At 39.9% G+C, this 15,953-nt stretch overlaps 1 protein-coding gene across 1 annotated transcript in view; it reads right to left on the bottom strand.

The window, feature by feature from the left end:
• LOC143175020 (uncharacterized) overlaps positions 1-12,668 on the bottom strand; it is a 28,266-nt gene extending 15,598 nt beyond the window's left edge. The window contains exons 1-2 of the mRNA XM_076371716.1: positions 12,292-12,668; positions 74-283 (exon numbers count right to left, since the gene is read on the bottom strand). Coding sequence (XP_076227831.1) covers positions 74-158 — 85 coding nt within the window. The 5' untranslated portion in view covers positions 159-283; positions 12,292-12,668. The remainder of the gene's footprint in view (positions 1-73; positions 284-12,291) is intronic.
• Between the last annotated feature and the right edge of the window lie 3,285 nt (positions 12,669-15,953).

The raw sequence follows: 15,953 nt of genomic DNA, 5'->3' as shown, positions 1-15,953 counted from the left end.
GAGCTATCTCCCTTCAAAGGGCTAATCATTCAACATCATTCAACATTCCCGAGGCCCCGGAAAGTCTACTCACTCGTCCTGGAGGGCAACAGCAGAGCAGCGCACAAACAGAGGGTCCAAGCGAGGATCTTTGAGCTGTCACTCGAAGGTCTCTTCATGGTCGTCGGTCGAGAGGGGTCGCTGAGATTGCTGGTTCGTCGGGTGACTCGTGGCTCGTTGGATCGACGGGGTATCGACTATTCCGGCAGCCTCCGTCCACAGTGTGCGGCCAGGAGCATGGTATCTGCTCGACAGAAATCAGAATAACAAGGTTTTCCACGCCGTCCGTGATCAATCCCCGCGTGGGACTCCCCTGATTGATCCTAACGCGGGATAATTGTCCCGGGCCGCGCCGTACCGACCTTAACCGCTTGATTGGCCGTAAACGGCCGCGCGTTATCGCCGCGTCAGGATTCTTTCGAGATTAGGCCGCTCTCGCCTTAAGCCTCCTCGCGAATGAATAATTCCGCGACACGTGGCGGAAACCGTGACCCAGAACCGCCCGCGGGGAAATTCTAGAAACGATTCCGACGGACAACGAGAACGTCGCGCCCGTTTTATGGATCGTTCGTTCCTCCGGGGATTCTACATCCTTCGGGTGCTCTTCAACCCCTTGTACAACAACGAGACTCGTGAAGATTTTCAATATGACTCAATAAATACGTTAATGCGTAATATAGGTCAATGGACCGAAGATGTTGATTTTATCTATCTGGTTTGTAAGATATTTTTCGTAACTTGGTTACGCTGGCGTACTAAGTTTTAAATAGTTGACAAGGCTTGGCTTGATTTGTCGGACTGTGTCCCTTTATTTTGTTGATAACACTTGTCCTAATACTATGATGATACTGTGATACCGCTGTCTTGATAAACTGCTAATTTGTACAATCGAGCGTGTCTTATGCTAATTGTGGAGATGAGGGTGTGTGTTGTTTCATGTGCATGTTGAAAGTGGGAAATATTTTCGGCGTAAAAGAAAAGTCATAGATGTGTTTTACTGTCTCTTGTCGATTATAAATATTATAATATATTTAATAACAGAATTTTACAGTAATGACAAATTTTAAATGGCTCCGGAGCCCTCGAGTGCAAAGGGTTAACCTTTCACCTAAAGGAGGTAAAACCTTGGGAAAATCGTAAGGTAAAACTAGCCGCGCAACCTCTGTAGTTTGACACGGTCTACATACAATAAATGTAATATCACTGCGATCTGAGACTGAATTTTCCACTGTGCAATTAGGTTAAATTAGATTGTAATGCGCACAATTATCGATAACGGAATCGTGCCGCGTAATGTAACATGACATCAGCGACAGCCATTATACACATCGTACCTAAGAGGTTAAGAATTCATTGAGATCGAGAGAAAAATCGTCGGCATATTCTGTGCCAGCGTGTACTCTGAAGTATAATAATCACCGATAATAAATAAATAATATTAAATTTAACGCTAGATTCGTGGAACATCAGTTCGATGGACATCGAATTTCAACATTATTTAGGAATTTCAGTTGATTTTGGTTCGTTTCTAAGGCTACAGTTAAATATCACGTGAAAGTTGCACACAAAGATTAGAACGATCACGTTTGAATGTATAAAGATTAGAATATATTTCTCTTCTATGCTCGTCGTAGAAATTTGAATAATTCATCGTAGTTTCCCGCAAACGAAGTCTCGAACATATTCAAACATCCTCATCTCCGGAGGGTGAATTTTCCGAGGGACACTTAGCGCTTCGTTTAGCGACGGTAAATCCGTGAAGGGATCGGCTCGTTCGCTAAGTGGCTCGTGTTTCGCCGCGAGAGGGAAGAATCACGTTCCACGAAGTTTCCCCCGTGTAATCGCGATCGATCCCCCGCGATACCGGGGGCACGAAAAGTCAAACAACTGGTTGTTTAACCTTTCATCGGCAGCCGAGCGGCAGGGCTCTAAAAATATGGGGTAACCGAGGTAATATCGGACGCGCCTCCCAGTTAATTATTCTAAAACGCGGTATTATGTGGCCGCCCGCTGCTTCTGGCCAAGATACTTAACGACTGCCGGTTAAATTATTGCGAGCGGCGCACGTCATTCGTAAATGTATCCAGAATGACGTATGCGCGAGCGAGCGCGCGACCGTCTACACGCACGACCCTGTGAAAACAATTGGCATGGGATTAATTATCAAGCAGATTTCGGATTCCCTTGCCGCATTAGGCTTGTCCTTTAATCATTAATTGACTCTTAATCTACCAGAAACTGCAATTTTTATAGTATTACTAACGAAAATGATAGTAGTTTCTTTAAGATTCATTCAAATATTTATTATAACTGGTGCACTATTATAGCCTAGAGTTCAAAGGGTTAAAGAGTCCGAAACCTTCAATAGGTGAAGCTAAATTACCTAATGCTGTAACATTCCTTCGATCTGTTATTTTCCTTCTTAGTACAAAATTTACATATGTGGAAAATCGAATAATTTTGGCGTAGTTTCTTTAAGATTCATTAAAATATTTATTATAACTAGTGCAATAGTGGAGCCTAGAGTTCAAAGGGTTAGAGCCCGAAACCTTCAATAGACAAAGCCAAATTTCCTAATGCTATAATTCCTTCGATCCTTTATTTTCCTTGTGCGCAACATTTGAAGATCATCGTACGCCGTAACGCAAGCGGAATGTTTGCTCGCGGATGCTATTAAAGCGGACGAGTATTTTCATATCGCTGGAGAGTCTCCCGCGGAGACGCTAAAGCGGAATATCCAGAAGAAAGCAGGGAAGAGTCAAAAGAAAATCAAGGAAGCTCGGAAGAGGGCCGTCCGTCGGCGAAACAATTGAAGACAACAGACGTTGGGGCCAACAGAACGCAGCGAGCCCACTGTCTCGGAGATAAGCGTACAATTCCGGATGCTACGGCTGCCGACTACAAAGGCTTCCGCGAAAGTCGCCCCCAGGAACTCGTTTTCACCCTTCTGCAAAGCGTTCCCCCGTCGGGGATCGGGCCAGGGTTCATAATACGAGATCCTCTCCTTTCGGGGCTCAAGGCTCAACCCTCCCCCGCACCCTCCGAGGATGTTTTCAACCCCGATTACAAGATAATGGAAAAGAAAATTCAATTGTTACGCCTCGCTCCCTCCTTGCGACGATGTTAACCCAGTTCCACGGCGATCGCGAGGGAACAAGCGAGTTTGTGCAGTTTGAAAGCTCTCGTTGAGCAAATCAGCGGTGTTTTGAATGACTTTGAATGATCTCGGCGGCGAGAGGAATACGATGATAGATGTTCGGAGGATTTTGAGGTTATTCACTAATTTGAGATATTGAATTGGGTTTGTTAATGTATTTTAATATATTTTTTAATGTAAATGGATTTGAGTTTTGTTAAACGTAGTTAATAGTCGTTGCAGCCTGTGATTTTTTAGTCATTCCCTTTATAATTATGACATTTATATGGATTCAAAGATTGATTAATAACAAACTTGTTTCATTTCTCTCATGATTTTCCTTGGTAACGCTGCTTTATTCGGATGTCGGAAATTTCTGGTTATTCTGAATACTGAATTTCGATTTGTTCGTGAGTTCACCTTTGTTTCGAATATTGGATATTGGAGCTCATTGGAAATTGATGTTTCAATATTGAATGTTGAATTTTAATTCCGTCGTAAGTGTATGTTTATTTCGAACATTGAATATTGATTCATTAAATTCACATTTCATCGTAAACCTGTTTTTATTTTCGACATCGAATGCTGACGACAATTTTACCCCGTTTCGACTGTTAAAATTCAATTCTTTTTAATTCCATCGTAAGTGTATGTTTATTTCGAGTATTGAATATTGATTCATTAAATTCACATTTCACCGTAAACCTGTTTTTATTTTCGACATCGAATGCTGACGAGTTTCACCTCGTTTCGACTGTTAAAAAGAAAGAACGATACTCGTGCTCGTAAAATCCGGTTTAAAGCTCTATTTCCGGTTTTAATATGCGTGCACATCATTCATCCCGCAGAGGTGTTAACGATTTGTGCCAGCCAAAAAATTCGAAACATAAATCTTCGCAAACCGCTGTGACACGCGTCGAAACGAGCGGTTTCCACGGAGGCGTGCGTTTCCTTTTTTCCCAGCGTTGCGAAACGGTTCCAGCGACAACGGGAACACGGAAATTGGGATGCTGGCGATTCCGTCACGCTGCGACGCGGCGCACAGCCGTTCCCGGAGCGCTTCCCTTTTTCCTGCGACCTGACTAACGAAACCACTCCTAAATCTAGCCGCGGGAAGAATTTTTATAGAGGAGCCGTTTAACACGTTCCTGCTTTCATCGTGACGTAACGTGCGGTTCGAGGCTGCCAAAAGTAACATTTCCGTTCTCGTTTGTACTGGGGAAATATAGGAACTTCGAGGAGAAATGAATTTTGTGTCTTGAATGTTTGCGTTTGTGTACTTTGGATTTTCAGGTTTTTGAGTTTTCAGTTCGTGGAGGTTTCAGAGTTATGACGTTGCTATGTTTCATAGTTTTAAAGTTTTAAAGTTGCAAAGTTGCAATGTTTCAAAGCTTCAAAGTTCCAAAATTCTAAATTTCCTAAGTTCCAAAGCTTTAAAGTTTCAAAGTTTCAAAATTTCAGTTTCAAAGTTTCAAAATTTCAAAGTACCAAAGATCCAAAATTTCAAAGACCTCAAACTTCCAAACTTCTAAATTTGTAAACTTTGAATGTTCAAATTTCCAATGTTCCAAAGTCCCAAAGTTCCAAAGTTCCACAGTTCCAAAGTTCTAAAATTCCAAAGACCCAAAACTCCAAGGTCCCAAACTTCCAAACATCCAAATTCGTAAGTTCTGAATTTTCAAAGCTCCAAGGTCCCAAAATCCCAAACCTCTAAATCTTTAAATTTTAAATTTCACTTCCATTAGAGTATATTCGAAATTCCAGAAAATTCGAAATAAAAGTCTAAACACACCTACCGTTCCAATGTCACACTCGCAACGCTTCAAAGAGTACACCAAAAAGCGACTAGCTCGCGTAAGTCCGCACAAACCGGTCTCAAACCGATCAACCGTTACGTTAACATTTACATAACAAGCTGAATCCTCCGATTCTCCACGGAATTCTTGTAAAACTACAGGTAATGCGATCGGACAACGGTAACTTATTGGAGTAAACCGTTAACACGATATTGCGACGCAAGTTCTCAGGTTTCTAACGACCAAACACCCCTCGGACACATCGATTTTCCCAAAAATCAGCAATTCTAATTAGACATACTCTTAAAACACGAGCTGCCAAAATGGAAACACAGAAATCTGACAAAATCAAAGATTACACCATAAGATAGAAAATAAAACGTCGCGATGCAATAAACCTTCGTTGAATAAATCGCAACATTAATTAACCAATTGAACTGACTTGTTGTAATTCTTCAATAAAAGCTCTAAAAATGCATGTCGAGCACATCGATTTTCCCAAAAATCAGCAATTCAAATCACATTTACTGTTACAACGCGAAATGGCAAAATGGAAGCAGAAATCTGACAAAATCAAATTCCTTTACCCCGTAGAACAGAAAATAAAACGTCGCGATCCATCAAACCCGTCAATTCCGCAAGTTCGTCGCAATAAACCTTCGTTGAATAAATCTCAACATTAATTTCCTGTCACATTCTGTACACGTACGTCGATGAATCACCGTAAAAATTCCCTTCCGAAACCGATGGAAACCACCGAAATTCGTCTCCGTATTAAAAGTGTCAAAGGGAACACGTTACGGGGATTTCCAGGCTGTCAGCGCATCGATAATGAAATAAAGTCTATTCTAATAATTACACGTTATTTTCAGGCCGCGCACATCGACTTTTCCGCGGCGTGGTCGATCAGCAACCTCGATTTATTTTTACGCCGTGTGAATCGCACCGTGGAGGGTAAACCTCGAGCGGCGAGTATTTTAATATTAACACTGGAAACTACGGAAACTCGGCAGTTTCTTATGGAAACCGCGGGAACAACTTTTCCCCGCGATTTCACGCGATCTTTTCCGCAGTGCGCTGCGGAATAAATCGATCCGCTTATTAACTTTCCGTCCGAGTTGCCACTTTCGACGTCTCTCGAACACGTTGTCTCAACCCTCCGTAGGCTCGTGTAACTTTGGAGTCGCGTATCAGTGTATTGGCATCTTGTTGATTTATTTCATTTCGCACCGGAAGTGGTGAATAGAATAAAGTGATCGGTTAACTTCAACTTTTGCACGCTCGGGCGTGAAAGTTTAACGTCGTTGTAACTTGAAAGTTACGCTAAGTGACACTATTATTTAATTATTATAGTAACTGAATATTTGAAGTAAGTATTGAATATTATACCCGATGTCAGTGATTCTCCTAATTATCTTCGAGCGATTTAGCTCTGTTCATCGACTGCTGTAGTGATCGAAGTGTTAATTTGCACTCGAAAATAATGAGAACATATATAAATCGAGGAACAAAGTTATTTTATTCTAATATTTCACACATCGATACGTTATACGAAGCTTAATATTATATAAAACCTTAGAATTTTACGAAAGGTTAAATATTGAACGTAACGTATTCTGATTTCAAATATTTTAAGAGAAAGAATGAATAATTCGATTAGATGGCTAGACGTAGCAACGAAATGTCTGGTACGCGGTGTGTTAACAATGCAGCGTCGTTTATGAGATGCTCGACGATTTCGTAATGGGCTTAGGAAACACCCTTAGACGTTACGCGGCCGACGATCGTTAAGATGCACTTAGAATAATTGAAGGAATCAGAGGAAACGATTGACTCGGCTATAGAATCGGTGAAATTATCGCAACTCTGTTATCAGTGGATTACAGGAGCCAGTTAGCTCTGTCATTAATGTGAAGACCGTCGGCTTGTCTGCCGAAGTTCCAACGCTTTTACGTTCTCTGTGCGATAAAAATTCTTTGGGAATTCCTAGTAACCGTCGATCCATTATCTAATTAAAAAATCTCGTTTCTATGTTGTACAGTTTATTCGTAAACATAGTTTATCCAAGGTTATTCATGATATTCATGAATTGACTTTTTGAAATTTTTCTATAGAAACTCCAAGAGTATTGAGACTTTAATTGATTTACAATTCAGTTCTCGTATTGCTAAATCAAATTCTCAGAGAAACATCTATTATCTTTAAGTATTATATTCAACATGATCTTTAAATATTGCGATAGGAATTTATTATTAATCGTATCAATACAATAGTGATCATTAATAATAATATATTCAAGATCTTTAAATATTATATTCAACATCATCTTTAAATATTGCAATAGGAATTTATTATTATCGCACCAATACAGTAGTGATCATTAACAATAATATATTCAACATCTTTAAATATTACATTCAACATCTTCAAGTATTATATTCAACATCATCTTTAAATATTACATTCAACATCTTTAAATCTTATATTCATCAACCTATTTAAATATTACATTAATTATCATCATCAAATATTACATTCATCGTCTTCATTAAACATTACATTCAACATCGTTCGCGATATCGCTAAAGCTCACATTCCGCAAAACCCGCAGTCCGTTTATCGCGAACTGGAGCGACCAACATTCGAGCGTCTAAGGGCGGTGGCGGTCTGTACACTAATACGTCGCTGGCCCGCGAATGGATTCGCGTGCGTGCTGATTGCCACCCTCTCCTCAATTATTCACGCGTCACACATTCGCCGAGCGAACGCGTCCGCGATTGACTGACGTTGTTTCCATGCTGACTTCGAACGCGATCGTACGGGCTCCATTAAGCCGCGGTTTTACCTCCGGCGGAAAAAAATTCCATGGAACCTCTCCTAACTGACATCGCAATTATTTTCCAGAACACGATTCTACACTTCGAACACGATGCAACTCAATTGAAATGAAAATCCGACCGTGGAATGGTGAAATAATATTTTCTGCAAACCTTGACACTAGAAAGATCACAGATGCTAGTTTCAGAAATTATTAACCCTTTGCACTATGAATTTCTTTTGCAGTTTTTCGTATTATTATATCTTTTCTGAAATGTATTTTAAAAAATGGATAGTTTGTAGAGAGCAATATAAACGATTCTTCTTAATAATAATAGTAATAATAATACTATTTTCAATATTAATACTAAGAAGAATCGTTTATACTGCTCTCTACAAACTATCTATTTTATTAGTATTATTATACTTGAAAAATATCTTGACAGAGGAGCACAGAATTTCTTTTGCATCTTTTCCTCGGCAGCTCTGTATTATTACAATATCTTATTTGAAATGAATTTTAAAAAATAGATAGTTTGTAGAGAGCAGTGTAAACAATTCTTCTTACTATTAATATTGAAAATAATATAATAATATAATCTATTTGAAAAATATCTTGACAAAGGAGCACAGAATTTCTTTTTCATCTTTTCTTTAGTAACTCTGTATTATTATATCTTATTTAAAATATATTTGAAAAATAGATAGTTTGTAGAGAGCAGTGTAAACGAAATCGTAGAGTATTGTCGAAGACAAGTTCTCTAATTTTCTGTCGCCCTTGTAGCGTCCCGGAAACGAAATTCTTAACCCAAATGATCGACCTTAATACGGGACCACGGAGAGGCTGACGTCAATGCCGATACCCTGTCGTCGCAACCCCGATCGCAGTCGCGGAAACGACTCGTTAATGAGACTAATTGAAAGCGTGACAGCGCAAGAAGACGCGGCGGTGAACGGATTCTTGACCCTCGTGCTACCGGAGAGGATACTCTGCACCTGTCGTCTTAGATTTTATCATATTTCCTCCGTAACACTAAAACTACCGATTAATTGAACTGACTTTTTGGAATTCTTCAACAAAAGGTCTAAAAACTCACGTCGAGCACGTCGATTTTCATAAAAATCAGCAATTCAAATTAGATTTACTGTTACAACGCGAAATGGCAAAATGGAACTAACAGGAATCCGGCAAAATCAAACATTACACCGTAAAATAGAAAATGAAATGATTCTGAAAATAAATAGTTTCATTTGAGTACTATAATGAATGTCTGAAGAAACTGAAAATAATCTATTGTTACAGTTTTTATAGGAATTGCGTATTAAATGCTCGGTAGTTCTAGTGTTAATGAAACGATGATCTGAAAACATTTCTATATTACTGTAGATAAACCTGCAATAATAACAATGCAACTCAATCAAATGATTCAATGTCACATTTTTTCCATTTCGAGTATCTTGTTCTATAAAGTCGTGTGGCAATCAACGTGTTAACAACAGACACTACTTCTGACAAAAAATATGTTACCAAATGTCACGATGTTCGTCAACAGTGTGACACAGTAATCATCGATCGCAGCAAGGACGCAATCCGATCAGTTTTTCAGAAGGCTACACGCATTCCGACACAATGGTCACCTGGCGATATCACCGAGAACAACCGCGCGCGTTAATTAATTCGGAACGCTATCAGTTAATTAACTGGCCGCCGGTCGACGCGTTAATTGCTCGTTTTCACAGTGTAAAGTCGACACCGTCGTTAATAACGATCCCGAAATTGAACGAGTGCTCGCGGACGCGGGAATCGTCAGTTTTGCTCGAACAACGAACAATAGAACGCGACTTAATTTAACCAGTTAATACTAAACTATCTCGAAACTCTTGATGGCGCTAACTTTTTCAACGATGGATTGTTGATTTTTTGAGACAAACATGTAATTCTTCGTTTCGCTTTAGTTTTTCGTTGGGATATATTTTAAGTGCATTTGGCCTGCATGTAACGAGTATACACTTCATTATTCGATTTTATTGCGCCCACAATGAGAGATTTTTCAAACTAAATTTATAGATTTATTTCAATGACGTTTCGTTCCAATTTCCAACATGGAATTAACTGCTTTTCGTTTGTATCTACCTTTATTCTTATATTATTGATTTATTCCTTAAATTATTAAGAAGATAGCAGATTTTCACTGAATAATGATCAAAGAAATTGATTTAGAATACGCAAGTTGAATTGTAAATTAAGTAGTCTCACGTACTCCCGGAGTTTCTATGGAATTTCGAAAAGTCAATTTAATTGCTCGGTGGTTTTATTGTTAAAGGTTGATCAATGTCATCGTTGGTTCGGTGATAGTAATTGATACATTCAGTGAAAAGTATCGTCGACCGTAAAACGTTGACAACAACAGAAACGGCGCGAAATTCCGCGGATTCGACGGCGACCGTGTCCGACGAATGGTAAAGCTGCGTCACTGAATCATGGGATGCGGTCCGGTGATTCAGGTCGATCATTTAGCGCGGCTCATCCAGCCGGACGACGGTCGGCGCGCTGAAAATCTCGTCGGTGTCACGATCAAGATTTAATCGCGATCCGGTGAGTACGTTGATGAGCATCGGATACACTTGTGACATCGATTTTCAAGCATACTCCTTATCTGATCGGCTTAGAGTGCTTGAATCGTTCAGTTTGAGAAAATAGATGGAATCTTATTATGGGAAAGATCTCGATAAGGTGTAGAGCTAACGAGCACTTCAATTAAAATTTCTTTATGAATGCTATACGCGTGAATTTATTAAGATTTCAGTTGGCCTGTGTTTCGGTTTAGGTATTAGATCAGTTTCTTTAATCATTTCTTAATGAAGCGTCTTTGCAGCAATTGTAAAAGAACTTAGGAATTGGTCAGTTCGACCCATTTGGTAGTCCCAGTGTTAATTAGCGAGATTTTAATGAATTTATAGTAACTGTTATTGTACTGTTATATTGTTAGAATGATCAGTGATTATTAGTATTATTAATATATGATTATTATAGTACCTTGATGTTATAGTTATCAATAACTGAATCACCGATAACTATTATTATTATTATGTGACTATTATAATATCTTACTGCTATAGCTATCAATAACTGAATCACCGATAACTATTATTATTATTATGTGACTATTATAATATCTTACTGCTATAGTTATCAATAACTAAATCACCAATAAATATTGTTATTATTATGTGATTATACTATCTTACTGCTACTGTTATCAGTAACTAAATCACCAATATCTATTATTGTTATTATTATACTATCTTACTGCTATAGTTATCAACAACTAAATCACCAATAAATATTGTTATTACTATATGATTATACTATCTTACTTCTACTGTTATCAACAACTAAATCACCAATAACTATTATTACGTGATCATACTATCTTACTGCTATTGTCATCAACAACTAAATCACCAATAACCATTATCATATACCAATTTCCCTACGACAACCAGCACTAACGATTCCCACTCATTCCTAATCAACAACTCCCAATTACCACCAACAAACATTACCCACCGATCATCATTCGAAACTCCACCCCGGGAAATTTCTATTAATTCGCGGAACATACGCGAGTAGGCTTTCACTTAGGGTGTCGGTTTCATCGTCGCCACGGGCCATTATTCTTCCCAGCAGCGTTCGCGGCTTTATGGCGCAGCGAAAGTAATTTGCCGAGTGTTTTTCAAGTCCGAGGCGCGGTGCGCGCCGGCCACCGTTGCGAAAGTGGTTTACAATCGTCCTCTATATCGGTCACCCCCTCCCCCCGGCCCCGATTCCCGCAACTTTCATCGCAGATGCGGCGAATTATCCCCGACCGCCTCGAATCCGTCGCACGCGCTTCAACGCCCACACTCGGCGCCGACGACAACAGGAATAACGAGAGGAAAAACGCCCCGGGGGAGACATCAAACAAAATCCCTCGGACGAGACGTCGGGAATAGAAGAACTCAGCCGACCGCTGATACACGGTGGTCTAAAATTCACGGTCGAGCTCTAACCACTACCTAAAACAAACTACCCCAACCAAAAACCACATAATCCTAACAATTCTACAATTCCGAATTCTACTCGCTTCCAGCTACAGGAAGCTGCTTACATACCAACCCAGAAACAATGGCACAGAAATAACACTACCTCGAACTACCCTCTTCATCTAACTCCAACATCGAATATCCACAGCCGAATCTGTTATCTAGATCACGAGTCCCTAGTCCAATTAACTTCGAAACCGAGCATGAATGACCAGTTGCCAATAGAAGCTACCATTAGCAGACCCAGAGGAACAAAACTGTTTTGTTTACAATTAGCTAAGTAATCCCATTAGCAAATTAGCAGAGGAAAGATGAAAACTAGCCACGTTCCTCAAAGAGATCCCCCAACAACCGATCGAAAGGGCGCCGAGCGGAAGGGAGGCTGGCGAGAGGAAAGCGGATACTCGCGAGAGTCACCTGGAACGTGCGTCACGCTGATTCCTCCTTCATCCCTCGTGTCTCGCCGTCCACGCGTCCCGCGGACGCTCTTCCCGCGACGAGGTTTCGCGCGCGGAAAACTGGGGAACCGGGCTGGCTGGTCTCCTCTCCGGGTGTAAGTCGATCGAGGATCGAACCGACGACGACGCGGCCGAGAAATCCGACGGGGCCGTCAGCGGGAGCCTCGGTGGACGCGTCGAGAGGGTGGCACGGCGGTGCGCGCACAGAGGGAATCGAGGTGACGCGAGCTAGCCCCGACTCCGACGGGCTCGATGGCCAAACAGCGACTGACTAGAGTGAACTCTGTCGCAGTGTGAGGGCCACGGGCCGCGCTCGCGGGTCGATCGAACACGTTCTGCGCCTCTCCTCGGCACCGGCGTCAAAGCTACCCCCGACGGCCGCAACGCACCGGTGCAGCCGACGTGCACCTGCAACACCTACCGCCCCGCCGAAACTGGGAACGCTGCGCCGCGCGCGCCGCTTACAAAGAATCGGACGGCATAGCGGACGAGATCAAACAGATGTTGCGCTGGTTTTTTAGGGTTGATGGGCCGTTTCCAGGGTGGGTTGGCTTTTTGTTTTCGTCTGCTTGGGGATGGAGGATTTGTTTCTTGCTTTTGGTGGGCTTGGAGGGTGTTTTTGTATTTTTCGGTTTGAATGGGGGAGTTTCTTTGGGTTTGGGTGGGGGTTTCAGGGTGTGGGATTTTGTTTGGTTTTTGGTGGTGAGTTTGAAGGCTGTAGGATTTTCTTTGGTTTTTGGGTGGTGTGTTTAAAGGGTGTAGGATTTTGTTTGATTTTTAGATGATGAGTTTGAAGGATGTAGAATTTTGTTTCATTTTTGGGTGGTGAGTTTGAAGGTTGTAGGATTTTCTTTGACCTTTTGGTGGTGTGTTTGAATAAGGCAAGATTTTCTTTGGTTTTTGGGTGGTGTGTTTAAAGGGTGTAGAATTTTCTTTTCTTTTTCGGTGGTGAGTTTGAAGGTTGTAGGATTTTCTTTGACCTTTTGGTGGTGTGTTTGAATTAGGCAAGATTTTCTTTGATTTTTGGGTGGTGGGTTCGAAATGGCCAAAATTTTCTTTGATCTTCAGTAGAGCGTTTCTTAGTGTTCTTTGAATGATTCATAAGATAGTCGTTGACTCCTTGTCAGAGAATTCTTTAGCACGTTTGATACAGTTCCATAAAACTTTCACTCCCTTCTGAATTAACAAAGTTCGTTAGAGATACTGTACTAGCTTATCTGCGTTTAATTGAATAATAAAATAATAAATATTTTGATCTCCCCCGTAAGACGTCGTGAGGTAAGGGGTTAAAAGGCTTCGTCATCTAATCTTCTAGGGGTGAACGTAACATATTATGACAGTTATTTACATATTCCCTAAAGAGATTAATACACGTTGACAGAATAAATGTCAAAATGCTGCCAACTAAAAATTCAAACGAATAATACTGTTATAAAAGTATAGCATATATATATTATTTTGTTGTTCTGAGTAACGATTTTGTTATTAGTTGGTTGGTTTGTTTTGTCTTGTCCTTCATGTTAATAGTCCTGTTGTAATAAGATTTGTATTCTATTTAACAAATAATAAAGAAGTATCATTATTTATTAAATCCAAAAAATACAACGCACACCTACGAAATCACTAAAAACATCCCCTTCCAAATTAATCCAATCGCAACATCTATACCAGCATTGATTTCATTTATTTATTTTTGTTTATTCAATAACAGATGAACATTAAATTCCTAAACAATATCTGAAAAGAAAGAAAGTCAAATTATCTAGTAGAACATTTCATAACAGAAACAACGTGTCTATAAATGATACGATTCATCGTACAATAAAGTTCCATCGTTCTATTCGCGTGCACTGTTCCAGAGATAATCACAATGCGTATAGAGTTTCCACGATGCAGTCATATTCGACGGCAATACGGTCCAGCCATAAAACCTGTCGCGTTGCTTCAAGTATCATTTCGCCTTGACGACTTATCGATGAATAAGAACCTACAATTTCAGACGCCATAAATCTTCGAGAAATTTAGAACTGTCTGACGAGAGATTCTTAGATTCTACATATTCGACGCGGATAATAGTACATGAAAAAACTGCATGATTTCGCGTTATGTATCTAGTGTTGCGGAACGGTAAACCTGCAGTTGCTTTAATTAACGGAGAATATTAACGGGGAAGGCCTCTCCAATTAGCCATTACAATGCGTCGCAAAATTCCCGTTAAACGAACTTTTTCTTGATAAATGTGTCTCGCTAATTGATCGAGATAAGGCTGTTTATTACTTTTTGTAAGTTGTTCGTTTAACGCGTTCACTGTTAGGGATATTTTTGTAGTTAATTAGTGGTTCTGGTAGTTCTAGTTCTATTAGTTCTTTAGTTCTGTTAGTTCTATTAATTCTATTAGTTATATTAGTTCTATTATTTCTATTATTTCTATTATTTCTATTATTTCTATTATTTCTATTATTTCTATTATTTCTATTATTTCTATTATTTCTATTATTTCTATTATTTCTATTAATTCTATTAATTCTATTAGTTTTATTAGTTTTATTAGTTTTACAAGTTCTTCAAGTTCTACAAATTCTACAAATTCTACAAATTCTACAAATTCTACAAATTCTACAAGTTCTACAAGTTCTACAAGTTCTTCAAGTTCTTCAAGTTCTACAAATTCTACAAGTTTTACAAATTTTACAGGTTATTCAAGTTGTTTAAGTTGGTTCTTCAAGTACTATTAATTCTGCATCAATAGTTTCAGCAGTTCGTTCCACTAGTTCCAGTGTGAAAATCAAAGGTGCAACGCGACATTTCCTCTGACAAGCGAACGGAAGAATAGCGCAACGTCCCGTCGGCCGACGGAAACAAACGCATTCTCTAAAGCAAAATAATGTCCAAGCTCTCGGATGCGGAATGGATGCTCTCGGACCCGCAGAATGGAAACTGCGATGGCCTCATCCTTTTTCTCGTCCTCCCTTAGAGTATTTCGCGCGGAGATCGTCCGTCTTCCGCGATTTCGGGAACGGTCGTTCGAGTAGCCCGGGGATGAACGCTGCGCGACTGACGGTGAAGGGTGTCCCGGGGCTAGTTGCTTCGACGAGGAGCTAAACAGCGCCAAGGACGACGGATCCGAGGACGGAGAACAAAAGGAATGCGTTATCTTTGACGCAGGGCTAAACGGATCTCCCCTGATTACATCTGCTTCCCCGATTACGTTTACACGAGTAATTTAGTATTCATACTATAGCGATCCCGGATGAGCCCCCAAGTTTATAGTGAGGCTACTATTATCATAAATATTGAAAAGGTGGATCTTTAGTGAAAAGAGAATTTTCGCGATCTATATAAACGATCACGTAGCTTTCTAGGAACAATGGAATAAAAGGTAAAATGAACGTTAGTGAATCTAGTGTTAACAATTATAAGTTAGAATTTTAAATGTCTTTCGACAGTTTCAGTAGAAATAGTGTTAACCCTTTGAACTCTGTAGGCTCGAACGTCGCACCAGTTAATATTAAATATTTTAATAGATCTTAAAGAAACTACTCTAAAATTATTAGATTTTCCACACAAATAAATTTTGTACTAAAAAATCGAAGAAATGTTGCATTTCTCATTTTCGTTAGG

This window comes from Nomia melanderi, chromosome 10 (genome assembly GCF_051020985.1).
Source record: "Nomia melanderi isolate GNS246 chromosome 10, iyNomMela1, whole genome shotgun sequence".
Lineage (NCBI taxonomy): Eukaryota > Metazoa > Arthropoda > Insecta > Hymenoptera > Halictidae > Nomia > Nomia melanderi.
Note: the sequence above shows the minus strand (reverse complement) of the source record. Positions and strands in the feature narration are given on the sequence as shown.